Below are 14,002 nucleotides of genomic sequence, written 5' to 3'. Positions count from 1 at the left end.
AAAAAATATACCTTGAATATTGTGTGCCACAGTTACATACCTGGATTGCTGCAGAGCACTTACATACTTACAAGTTCTACTCATATTTTTTAATCTAAAAAAATACTACACTCTCTTCATTTTGATTTTGAAACGTCTGGGATATGTTCAAACTAAAGCACATGCTAAAACTAATTTGTGGAGAAATCGTAAAATCAGGGGGAGGGGAGAGCCAAAGTATACGTGGAACGGGCACTGAGGCATCCTAAAACACAGGCCGGAGCAAGAGGGAAAGGCACGCTACAGTTTAATAAATGATTAATGAGGTGCTGACACATTAATGTAAGCACAGGGACAACCAGGCCTGCCAAATCTCAAACCTTTCCAAATTTTGTCAACAAAACACAGTTTTAATTTGGGACAGGCAAACATGGAAAATGATTTTGAGCTTTAGCTTTAGCCCTTCATAGATTTTGAATTTAAATCCTGTATCAACACCAGGGGAGACAGAGGTATGAAAGAAACACATCGGTTTACAACTTTCTTCAATGAAGTTGGCACTATCAGCCGCATTAACGTATCACGGCTGTGAATTATTCTGCCTGCCATTAAATAGTTCAGTTTGTTAATACTCTGGAGCTTACTTTAAAGAAAAATATTCAGAGACCAGGAGCCTGGAGATCAAGCTATTTATCCACGTTTAGCACTCGGCCTGTTTATTTGTTATAGTACCTCACCTAATATATCAAAATTAAGCATTGCATGACTCCTCATTTTTAACCACAGCCCATTAAGCTTTGCTAACTGATTAAGACATAGCATGTTCCTTGTGCTTTTCATTTTCTCTGATGTATGGTGAGGGATCTGATATTTTTGCGATGTCCCCAATATCCAGTGGCAAAGGCAGAGAAAACCTGATTAAGATGATTTCCAGGTTTGAAGTGCGTCGTTAGTGTTAAACCTGTAACTACTGCGCTTGCTGCTCTTTGAAAGCTATGCAAAATGCAGAAATGGCTTGAGCAACGTCTTTATTTTCATCACCACTTGGTGACCTCTTCCTGCAATGTGTTGACTTCTTTATTCTGGTAACTAAAAATCACTCTCGATTTAACAAGACACTTAAAAAGGTGCCCAACTTAAAGCACGTAAGTACAATATGTTCAGTAATTTTGCTCACGTGCTCAAGGACAGGCCGGGCGCTTAATTACCTTGTTGAATTGGGCCACAGCTCTCACTGCTATTTTTCAGCCTCTTTTTTTTTTTTTTTTTTTTTTGCCTTTCCCTTCTCTGGGGATGGAGCCTTGCATGTCCAAATTCCATTATCTGGGATTCATGAAGCATCATTTCTGTCTCTTATGCAAATTTGCAATAAGACACAAGTGGCTTCAATTCAAACATGAGTGGCAGCGTCCCATGGAGGCACACGAGCAGCCCAGGCCGAGGAAGAGGTTGTGGTAACGGAATCAAACAGCATGGCAATTTCTCAGTGACTTTCAAGGTTTCCATAATAAACGAGCGTTTGGGGTTTTATGCAGTGACTCAGTATGAAAAGTTTCCTCTAAATGAAAACTTGACATGTGTCAGTTTGCAAGCAGTTGTGCGAAAACAAGAACAACAAGATAACTAGGGCACCTGGGTTTCATTAATTACAATAACATACAAAACTGTTTAGTTTGTATGGATGAGTTTTTAGTGCTGAAAAAGAAAATCTGAGCAGAGTTCACCCATGATACCATCTACTTATTATTATTATTACCACTAATTGGAGCACTACAGCCCATCCCACTAAGACCGATGACTTATTGGGAAGAAGAATGCAAAACCAGACTGAGCATCTGCTCCATGGGGTTTCTGGCATAAAAAGGCAAGGCTGACAAAGGTGACAATACCTGATATCACCAAACGTTCTGTGAAATGGGGCTGATGAAACACACAGGGATGAAATTATTTTCTTAAGGACAAGCAGGGAGGCTGTAGCACAGTTGAACACTTAGCTGTCTCAAGTCCCTGCACAGTACTTGACTTCTCTCCGACTGTCCCCCTCTGCTAATAGAGACATGGCTAACGCAGCCAGGGCCAGCGCTGCTCCAGCACACACTTCTGCTGGCACTTGACGCCGCTTCAGTTGTCACATGCCTGGACATCCCAGACATGCAGAGAAACCTATTTCCTTCCAGGACCACAACTGCTTTCATGTTAGGCTTATCACACTATTTCATTTGCACGCAATGTTCTGGAAAAAAACTTCCTAATTCATTTCTATATGTGAGTCTGAATGAAGTTTCACACACAGGTCGCCTGAATCAACATATACGCTGCCTCTTCCCTGTACCTTCTTAACCTGTGTTATACTGTATGATAATCAGACAAATCCCCACTGCAGGAAAAAAACCCAACAACAAACTACTAAGAAAGGAAATTTTCTGCAGGACCTGTCCTTAGATAGTGCAAGACTCGTGTCCCTGGTCCTTCGCTGTTTCTCCCACCAAAACCATAATCTGCATTCTAGCAACTCCTAGCAACTTTTGGGGACTGATGAATGACAGACCATAGCCAAAAGATGAACAAAGCCCTGGGCAGCTTAACAGTCCAACGCAGATCGGGGAATGAAGTAAAGGAAGGGAAAGTCTCCATTTTTTGTTGTGGACAGAGTATGCTACTATTTTAAAAGTATCTGGAAATACTTTACTCTCATGGTTTTTAAGCAGAACTTTGACATAACTATTAGAGACCTTGTAAGTCACTGGCAATATTTCAAAGGCAGCTGACAGCAAACCCTCCACGGACTTCACAGGGGCCCAGATTTCAGGTGGTTCCTGTACAAACAATGTCTCAAACATCTCGGTGCGTCGCATCGTTGAGATACTATGTGTATGCTCGGTCCTTTTCACCCTAAGAAATCATAAATGAAGCCTGGACCCAGTAGAGTCTGGCTGGTTTATTTCAAGAAGTCTATTACTAAAAGAGGAACAAGCTCAAAATTAAAAAATAAAAATAAAAAAAAGAAAAGAAACAAAAGCAGCTACTGTAAAACAATAAGCCTGGGCAGTTAACAGAACGCTGCAAGCTTCAATACCACCCAGTATTATAGTATAAGTGGTTCGCTTGGCTGAAAGTGATTAATTTCTTGAAAATGCTAAGGTCACACTAATTGACATGACCTGTGTAATTAAGCAGTCTCTGTTTACACACGGAAAGCTCAACTGCTGTGAAGCTGGGTTTGTATGACAGAATGTCTTTACAAGTCAAGAGATCAACAACCTTTCCTATGTCCTACCTACACGCCGACACAGACTCCTGATTGCTGTTCTGAGAGAACACGCAAAGGCATTACCATATGAAAATCAGCCCGGAGCCTGGACGAGCACAAACCCAGCAGAGTGTACATGTTGTGAAGCAAGCTCTGACAGGCCCCAGGGGTGACTGCTTGGCCTAAATCCCTGTGCTGGTGAGAGTCCTTTTTCCACTTTCTCCTTCAGTGATAATGCCCTCTTGAATCACAGGAGAAATGTGACGGAGGGAGGCGTGTGGGGTGAGAAGCCGAGGGCTCTGCCATGCTAATCCCACCTCTTATACTGATTAATTTAATCCCTGCGGCCACATCTCCTCATTTCTGCACTTCTATGCTTGGAGGGGCAAATAACACCCTTCTGCCTTCCAGCGTTGTTGCAATTAAGCAGTTCAACAAAAGACATATGTTCTACATATAAATAATATTGCCATTTACATAGCATTTAGCACTTTTGCTTAAGTGCGACAATGCTGGAAAAGAAGAAAACAGGGTCCTCAGCTACTGCAGAAAGCAGCCGTCTTTTGGAGTTGTTCTTCCTCCAGAGACCCATGTAGTCCATGGGACAACCCTCCTGTTTCTTCCTCAGAACCTGGAGGCAAAGCCCCGCTGACAGACTCTATCGTGTTTTCTCCCTGGACCATATACACTCCTGCCATCAAAAGAGAAGGTCCTTCGGCTCTCTACCGCATATTTTTATTCAGCACATACTTAGGTAAAGCATTATTGGCACAGTCAAAGGGCCGCGTCTTCAATAAAGGGCTTGGAGCAACTATTTCTCAGCATGGCCACCACACCACTCCGCTGACAGCACTGGGGAAGGCAAGTGCAGACCATCTTCCAACGGGACAGTGCTGTACTTAATCGCAAAGGTAGTTGTGGACATAGGCGTAGCATAAGAAAATGACCGTGGCCACCTGAAGATGTGTTGATACTACAGTTCCCAAGCCCCACTGCCGCATGCTGCAACAGCAGGGAAATACCAGCCCAAAACATCCCAAGAAATATACACCCAGTGATAGTTTTTTCCAAGTGCTGACTACAGGGATGGACCTCCATCCCATTGATGCAAGTTTATCAGTCTTTAACACTGCTGAAGAATAACTGCTGAAGCGCAGTCACGAGCCTGATTTTACTAATTGCTCTTATACCCTCCTCTGCCCCTTCCAATAAACACGGTTCTCGCTTAGTGTTTCCATGAAGGCACATAGTTCCCCCGGCAGAAGGGAGTATCTCACAGCGGGGTAGCCCCATAACCTAATACAACAGTACGGTCATTTGGATTTTTCCTTTTCATGCTTTCACTTCCCGTGGAGGTGACTTTATCTTCAAGAGTTCTCTTGTCCAGAGCAAGAAAACCCAACTACTTCCTGTCAATTCTGCTGTGACAAGAAGTCCTCGGGCAATATTCTGTGACCTTATGTTTTTAGCATCTTCCAGTGAATTACTAGGTTAGTTTGGGTCAAAGTACTTCTGTCCCTAACAGCTGCTGATTTTCAAAGGAGGAAGCGTGTCCGACTGACCTGGAATCGACGCATGTCTCGAGGGTTTCCTGCATTTTTTAGGCAATTTTGGTTACATTTGAGGAAAAATTTCAAGAAGAACCTGTGGAGAAAGAGAAACAGACATTAACATCTTATAAACAGTGCATAGTAGTACTGTGTAATATCTGCACGTTTGGTGCCACAAAGCCATATTTACATTTGTATTCCCAACTCAGACGAATCATCCCACTGACCATCCAAAGAGTAGAGCTTACGTGGGCCCCAATCAAGCAAAACACGTAAGAATGTCCTAAACATTTAATCAGTAAATTAATAGATCTGTTGTGTCAGAGCCATGAAAGTTTGCAGAGTCAATCCCTCTATCGTGCCTAACGGCCAGCCCCACCGTGCCATCCACAGCAGCGAGGAAGTAAGAGACACGTATTTCAGCACAGCAAAAAGAGGACGGAAAAATGCCAGCCAAGAAAATTCTCTTACGTATAAACGGGGTTTTGCTCTACAAGTTTGCTGTCGTGCAAATTTTGATTTAATACAAAAATACCGAAAATGTTCCACACAGTTGAAATCTCCCTTCCACAATTAAACCCAGTTTGTGTATAAAATTAATGCTCAAATAGTGGTTAGTGGGAGACCAAAACTCTGAGAGGAAAAGAGGGGAAGTCTCAGTTAAAAGACTGACTTCACAGAAAATTGAAATATTTTCAATGCAGTCTATTTCCTGACCATATACAGTTCACCGATGTAGCTATATGACCCTGACATATATCTAAGAAAAGACACTGCATCTTACAAAGCCAAAGAAAAAAGCAAACATTTGACTGAAAATATTTCCTTCAGTGTTATGCATCAGTGGACTGTAAACTCATAAAGACAAGTCAATGAATAATAGTGGGTCTCAGATTCCAGGCTTCCTCCCTGAGAGCCAAAGTTTATCAACCTTTTGTCCAAAATAAACTACAGACTAAGGTCTACTAAAGCTCAGCTGTGCAAAATTTAATCCTACAGCAAGTTTAAAACCTAGCGCAACCAGGCAGAGCAGCGTTACACTTGCAATAACCATCAGTTGACTAAGCAGAAGCTAATCTGACCTGTCTCCATGCAGAGAAAGCTGGGTGCGGAACTGTTTGATCTTGTTTTGCTTTAAATCAGAAAGTTAACTTTTGCAAGCATCCATCTTTTAGCACCCAAACCCAACGCTAGGTCAGCAGAATTTGCACTCACTGCCACCAAGAAAGGCAAAACCGCAGCGTAAACAGCTTCAGAAAAACCCTTTTTGATGAGCAGCATTCTTTGCCCCAACCGAGTTGTGATACCACCCCTCAACGAGGCAAGTTTTGGTGCTTGTTCCTCCATGCCAAGAAAATCCTACTAGGCAAATGGCTGCAAGGACAAACAGAAACTACAAAGGACTGTTTTCATTAAAGAAAAGTAAGGTAATGAGGAGGATTATAAAACGTGATGTTTGGGATTACCAAGGACTGGATCTCCTACCCCAGGATGTCCCTTCTAGACCTGCACTCCCAAATAAGAGCAGGCAATCAACATAGAATAAACAACCACCACACTTGAGCAGGGGTTTGGAGACACTGTGTTTGTTTACGCTAAACTGAGAAGCGGTGTAAGCCATTACATTTCCTCATCAAGCAGGTTCTGATATTCAATAATGGAAAGTTGGTGCTATTTGTTGTACGTGCGTGTGTCTTTTTAAGCCTCTAATGGCCAGCTGTGACAGCCTGACTCAGATTGTGTAGAAGGAGCTGTCAGCACAAATCTTGGCATCTCGAATCCAGACAACTGCTTGCCACCAGGCGAGGGTTTGTACTCGTGCCAGAATGGATTTTGAGAGACAAGCAAATAGGGCATTAATTCCGCCAAAGAAAAACGAAAAGCGAGGAGAGTTCAGGATCTTACACTTCAGATGATGGCTTTCCTGTCAACGGCTCGTCATTTAGCTCATGAGCTATGAAGGGCACGGACATCAGATCCCTCTTGCCCTAAGCTGGCCCTGTCATGCGAAATGCTGGCAGGATCCAGAGACCACCCCTCCGCGTGAGATTGCTTGCTGAAATAAAAAGCCCGGCCATCTGTTGGGAGGCAAAGACATCCCTGTCAGCTGGTGCCTACAGCCGCGAACAGGCCCTTATGTGGCAAAGCCTCTCAGAGCCACTTACTCTTTGGGGAGAAGCCGGCGCTGCCCCGGGTTTGCCGGGGGATTTTTGGCGGCTTCGCCAAGCGCCAAGCTCAGCAGCTGCCCACCCGGTCTGCCGCGGCCCTGGAGCAACGCCTCAGCCCTGAGCGGAGCTGGGACACGGAATAGTGAAAAGTAACGGCGCTGAAAGACAGCATCAGCCACGCAAACGTGGGAAGCGTCTTGTCCGTCTGGCTTTGCACAGCATGCACGAGCGCTGGGCAATGGGGGTCGGCGCGTTGACTCAAGGGCCCCAAAGGCGATGGAAAGCTCCTCGTGAAGCTCTCCAGAGAAACACTGGGCCTTCCCTTCCCTTACAAAGTCTGAGCTCTTGTCAGCCCAAAGGCTTGTAAAATCACTATGAAATGCAAGAGTCGGCTTTTGGCGTCTGCAAACTCTAAACCAAAATTTCGAAGTCTAACGCCATTTGCACTGTGCTATCTCCCCCAAATTCTACAGAAGTTTCACCAAAATAAACTGCAGAAGAAATGAAGCTCATCTATTTAAACCTACCAAAAAACCTCAGGCAAGCAAGCAAACAAAACTTCCTTTGAATTAAATCAACTCCAGAAAAAAATTAACTTAAGAAAATAACAGTATTTTCCAAGGAACTTTCAAGACACCAAGCTTACACATCCAAGTCCACTCACTGTATTTTAAGTAAAAAGTCGCCAGTTTACAGAACGCGTTCTGCCAAGTGCCGTGTTTTTATTCCACTGAAAGACAAAACAAACTATAGGCTGCACTTTGTTTTGGAACACGCCAGAGCCAGAGTCCCCCTGGCTACGCGAAGGCATCCCACACTTGTCTAGGCAAGGGCTGAGCAGCTCCCGAGCTGGCACGGCATGTGCCGGCTGACGGTCTCCCCCCACTTTGGCAGAAAAGCGGATGCAAAGAGATTAGCACAAGGGCAGAGCGGAGCAGTTTGATTCACGGGGTTCTGCCCGGTCTCTCGCTTCTTGCTTTAAACCGCTCGTCCAGGTGCCTTCTTCACCTTGAGCCTGGTCCTGCCAGCCTTGCTCATTAAGCAACACCTCACTCTGCAAATATTTCAGATTTAGATTGACAGGACTGGTCCAGGAGAAGTGCCAACAGAGCTGAGCTCTTTGTAAGCATAAACATCCACCCCTGTTTGTTTGCATCTAACTTCTTCACAGTGGGTTATTTTTTTCAGTTCTAACTCTCTCCCCGTTTGGCAGGGCTGTATAGCATTAATACTAACCACAGAGGATATATAGCACTAATACTAACCACTAGGGTCTGAAATTCATTCCCAAGATGAAAAAAATCTGCGAAACACAGGAGTGTCAATAAAATCTTCAACTTTAACTCTCTCTCCAAACTTATGTGACTGCTGAACACCAGCGCTTCTGCCACACAAGACTCAGTCATCAATTAAACTTATTGCTGCCATTGAAAGTTTATTTCTTTGCATGAATCAAACAAAATATATTTTCTGACTCCCTTCCTAGCTATTCACATCCCTGGTGTGAAGACCATTGGTGCATATGGAGCAGAGAAACACAAGCCAGCTCCATGCGCGTCAGCTCAGGTCCAGAAACACGCGAACTTTTACAAAGCACCTGGATTTACTGACTTAACATAGCTATTAAATCAAAGAACTCCTTGCTTCACCTCGTATCTGACAGAGACATGGTTGGAGGGTATGGGACTGAAGTTTGGGGGAAACCCAGGTAATTTTAGATTACGCGTAGGCGTGATAAGATGCAGCTCAGTGCAGGCTGCAAAAACTGCTCACGGAGCGAAGTTGATGAGCAGTGACTCCATGCCATGGCACCGTACTGCTACAAATCTCTCAGTAACTGCAAGGAGCAAGGCAGAAATATAACCATCAGTTAAGTACAAACCTCCAGTCTGAATCAGGCCCAAAATTAACTTGAACTTCCATCTGCCAGGTAGAAGCTCTAACAAATGGGTTATTGGCTCTTTCGGGAGCGTTCTCTTCTCTCATAACTTGATAGAAAATTCCTTTTTGGAGATGAAGAATTTTTTTTTCTAACAGAACTGCTGCATTCCCCAAAAAGTTTTGGTGTCAGCAGAACTGTGCTTTCACCATTACCCTCCGCCTTCGGCTAGTGAGGGACTCTTAGCCCAGCCCAGTCTGAGCTCCCTGGTTGTCCCTGCTGCCTTCCCACGTCACTACTGCTGAGTCCTGACACCAGCTCCCTCCTCGCTCCCGCTCCTTCCATCCCCCGATTCCCTTGTTCAGCTGAAGGATCTAGCAAGCACGCTACCACACGGACGTCACTCCACTTGTATAAAGTACTCCCTGCCATTTATTGCTCGCCATCTCGTCCATCGCACAGCAAACCCCTTGAGTTTGTGCAATACCCTCCCCAGCAGCACCACGCTCTTTGCCACGGCTAACTACCACAGTGATTTAAATTAAATAAATACAGCAGAAATGGAAAGCTAACAATAAAGATGTTAAAGGATTTTGCCCTCCTATTTTTCTTGCCACTACAAATTAATATCCATGTTTATTAAAAAAAACCCAAGAAGTAAATTAAAGAAAGCAAGCTCTGACATGATCTAGGTTGACTTTTCTGTCACTCCCCTGAAGGAAATTTAAAGGAACTCAAACACGAAGGCTTAGCAGTAGGATTTTCTTGCCATTGCCACAATAAATATGTCTGTGGAAGGAGAAAAAAATAGTTGGAAAGAAGACCTGCTGCATTCCTGATGCTGAAGAAAAGCTTGTTTGTTCCCGATACATTGGAGAAGTTGTTCCAGAACAGTTCATCCATGTGAAAATACGACAGCTGTCGTGCTGCCAAGGTCAGCCAGACCAGTGGCTACCCAGAAAGTGAGTGCCGGTTATACAATTTAAGCCTGGCTAGGGCAAACAAAATTGACAAAAAGCACCTTTTCTGAGGTATAAATGCGTTTGATAGAAGACGACAACTTTAGACTCCTGGATGAAACACAGCAGTAAGCATACGTGGGTTTGCAAAATTAGTAAAACCAAAACACACGGGCCAGTGCAATAATTAGCAACCGTCCATCAGATAAAAGGATTGCACACCCATTCTGTACGACATACCAATTCAGCAGAGTACTAAATATGTGCATAAATTTAAATACACAAGCAGTACCGATGGAGACAAAGGTATTACTCACGTACTTCAGGACCTCGCAGAACCAGCTCTGCTGTCAGCCCGTCCCCTTGCTTTGGCCGTCCTCTCCACAAAAGAGGATGCCGGGGATGTGATACTGCAAATACGGTTGTCTCACGCAGTATCTGATGGGTGTTTTATTTCCGGTGAGCGCTGGCACACCACGAAGTACTGAAGCCAGTAGAGGGGCGAGCCCAGAGGTCACCAGGAGGCAAACACTCTTTCACTCGCTGCTCCTGGGCTCTCTGTGCACTTTCCACACACTTCTCTGCCTCTCAATCGGTAACTTCTCCTGCACCTACTGGTAACCAGATCTAGTTATTTGCCATTAAAATAAAAGTATAGAGAAAATGCATTGTTTAATGCAATTTCATTTGGAAAAATAAATAATAAAAATGTAGAAATGGTCCTTTAGAAATTTCAGAAGGACAAAGCTAATTTTTTTTCCCTTTCAAGATGACTCTTCCAATCAAAACTCCTATTGTACAATGGAAAATTCCCAACTTCTTTTTAAAAATTAAGATAAAATAAAACTTTTTTTTTTTTGACCAATAGTTTCTTTAATTTTCCAACGTTTTTAAGTTTTACTTGAAGGGAGCGCTTTTTTATTCCACTTTGCCAGAGAAAAATTGTTAAAATAGCGATATTCCCTACACTATAGAAAATCTGAGCTCAACCCAGCTCTACTAAAAGCTACGGAAAAATGAAGGGAAAAAATTCCTTGGCATTTAAGGCATGTAGGTTCCCATTTACTAACAAGCTTATTGTTGCAATGTTTTATTTTTTGTTTTGGTTTGGGTTTTTTCCTTGCAGACCTTTTCACATACAACTAACAGGTCATGTCAGGTACTCTATTCACAAAAGAAAAATTGAGACTTGCACTGATATTTACCAGCATGAGGCTGCGCATGGAAATCAAATATAGGCATGGGGAAAACCTCCTATTACCCACATGTTCACAGCTGGATTTTACTTGGCTCTTTAGTCAATAAACAGCAGTAGCTACCTTTTGTGGCATTTTTACAACAGGAAATTTATTCTGCAGAAGAGAAATTAAACACCAGATACAGCCATCTAACTCCGTTCTAAACATAACCTTCCCGAGTTGTCAAATATCCCAATTAAGAAAAAAAAAAAACCAACCCCAAACCTGTTCTCCCTGGCTTCAGTGTTCTCACTGATTTAAAATGGAAGCAGAATCAGACCTATGTTTTGCATTTATGGAATGCTAAACAATTCACTGGGTTAAAACCAAAAAAAAAAAAAAAGCCAAAACCAAAAGCCTGGAAAATTATTTATTTCACTAGAAAATATGTATCTTCCTCCTGAACTGCAGAGAAGGGCCAAGAAAGGCAATACGACACGGAGGATGAGCCTCAAGCAGTCCGAGTCTGTTGACTGAGACTCTTCGGGCAATGCCATAATGACAGAAACAGAATAGTCTACATTATTTTTGTGAACTTGCTCTGGCTGCTGCAGCTAGCGTTGCCAGGGTCTGCTGTTACCAACGCAGTAAATGTTCAGCTCAGCACAGCAATTAGCTGAGGAGGCACCCACATAATCACCAAACGTGAAGGTAGGACTGCCCAAAACAGCCTTAGATTACTCCTTGCTCGCTTCACCAAGTGTTCCCAGTCTCTTTTCCTCGGCTCTGTGTGTTCTGCACAGTGAAGCACAGCATATCAATTTTTCATCTTGCATCTTCTGGACTTCTCTAGCTCTCTGATACTGAGTTATAATGCATCAGACAAATTTAGAGTAGTTTGGGAAAGTGTGTTTGGCATTTTCTCCCATGAGTGAGTTAAAATCCCAGAGAGACTGTTTTGGTTTCTTCTCGCAGACTTTTAATAAGAAAAGAAAGAGATAACACCACCAAAAAACAACATCACAAACCAGAATTAAAAACAGTCCAGAGGCAGGCTGGAGTGCTCAGTTTTCTGTAATTTAATTTTGCCCCCAGGTCTGACTTTTTAATATTTTTTTTTTCTTAAAGTAGTGAAAAATCTGAATTTTCTTATATCGCTTTACTTGTGCCCAGCTCCATTATCTAAAATTTTTATTAAATTTGAACCGCAGCTACCTTCCTATCACATAAAAAAAGTTGGAAGGAGTTTCTGCCATCTGCCTACAGAGCACACGCAGTGTATTTGGTTTATGACCGCTGGATGCAAGATAACCGAACACACAGACACCCGTTACGTTATGTTGACACAACGAGCACCGAGCGCTAAGCGCTGGCGTGCCCGTGCCCCACGCGCAGCCCCGGTTGTTGGCTCACACAGCACAGGAGCCTCCCAAGCTCTGCCTTGCTTCAAACCATAGACTATTCTTTACGAGCTGATGGGCTTTAGCTGCTTTAGCTGAAATTGTGACGGACTTTCCGGCATTAGAGTACTTTATTATCAAGGGAGTACAGTCACATAACCAACCGAATTTATCCTTATTTAGTAAAAGAACCAATATTCCATCAATTCGTTTCAGTTTAACCACTCTTCCCTTCACTCTTTCCTCATTTCACTCCTGTTTCACTCCTCAAATATAAAAAGTGAGTTAACTATTTTTAATTTTTACTGAAGATGCTAGTCTTCAGTCACTGGAAAAAAATATAAACCAGCTCCGCGGTCTGTCATAGTTCACACAATGCCATTGAATTAGCAGCCCTCCCAGAGTCATACTTCTGCTAAAAGAACCTCTGTTCAGTGTAAGCGATGACAGATAACAGCATTACTGTTGTTGTAACATGATACCAGCATTTGGTTGCCGCTACCTCAAGGTAAACTACTGTAACTCTAGCACGGTGACCAAAAAGCATCAGCAGTATCAAAGCCATAGTATGTCAGAGAGCCGTGTTAATCCAGTCGTCTGAAGTTGTTTTCCTCACAGTAGGCATGGGACCCTAAAACTCGTCACCCTGAGCTGAGGGTGCTGATGACATATTTCTTTCATCAGCTCACTGAGAAAGTTATAGATTCACGTGGTAAATATTTCATGTGTGGGAAACACGTTTCCCACCTTTCCCTGGATCAGGCATGTGTAAACCCCCTACATGTAAAATTGCGTGCAATCTACCTGCAGGTTATTATACAATAATTAATGATTCCCCAAATAACCTGATACCAATAATATCCTTAAATCACATCGATGCACCAGTGCCATCATCCCAACCTGAAACCCAGAGGTTCGAAGGCCGTGTGCGCAGTACACCCTCTGGCCAGAGACTGAGCTTCTAAAGCACTGGGAGAAGTTTCTGCACAAACAGAGGTGGAGGACACAAAATCCATCTGAACGGATGTATTCTTGAATGGTCAGGCTCGGCGTAGGCATTATGTTGCAGTGGTGTTCCCTCCCAAGACCTGGCTCAGTACCTGCTCCATTTTCTTCTCGAGATTTTTTTTTTTTTTTCCTTTAAAGTGGAAGATGTTTAATCTTAAAAAATGCCAGGAGGTCTGCTCAGACTGACATGGAAATGATTTTTGACCAGATTTATGTACAGACTGATGGCCTAAAGAGAGGGAAATGACAAGGAAAGACGCTGTTTGATCTCTTATTTACAAAATGCCCATAATGAATCTGAAGCACATAAGAAATGAAAAAAGTGATTATTGAGTTCATTCGTGTCTCAAAATCACTAAAAATATACAATCCAAGGAGTTTCCAGCCCCAGAGAACGTAACACAAACGTAGCACACGTGCCCATGAGATGCTGACTCTGTTCACGTCAGGGGCTCTGGGCTGCAGCTGCTCCGCTGCCTCGGGATCACGGCCAGCAGGACAGACATTGCAGGACTGCGGGATTTACTGCTGGGATGACACCCCACCCTCAGCTTCTGCATCACTAAATCCTCAGGAGAACTGCAACCGTGATGGCCAACTTGGAAACACGACTGTAAATCTCCTGTTCACA

At 43.3% G+C, this 14,002-nt stretch overlaps 1 protein-coding gene across 12 annotated transcripts in view; it reads right to left on the bottom strand.

Moving 5' to 3' along the window:
• Positions 1 to 14,002, bottom strand: part of EBF1 (EBF transcription factor 1) — a 298,786-nt gene that overhangs the window by 100,756 nt on the left and 184,028 nt on the right. For all 12 annotated transcript variants that reach the window (XM_054217556.1, XM_054217563.1, XM_054217557.1 and 9 more), the window contains one exon: positions 4,792 to 4,873. In XM_054217556.1, coding sequence (XP_054073531.1) covers positions 4,792 to 4,873 — 82 coding nt within the window. The remainder of the gene's footprint in view (positions 1 to 4,791; positions 4,874 to 14,002) is intronic.

The sequence above is a fragment of the Rissa tridactyla genome, chromosome 11 (genome assembly GCF_028500815.1).
Source record: "Rissa tridactyla isolate bRisTri1 chromosome 11, bRisTri1.patW.cur.20221130, whole genome shotgun sequence".
NCBI lineage: Eukaryota > Metazoa > Chordata > Aves > Charadriiformes > Laridae > Rissa > Rissa tridactyla.
Note: the sequence above shows the minus strand (reverse complement) of the source record. Positions and strands in the feature narration are given on the sequence as shown.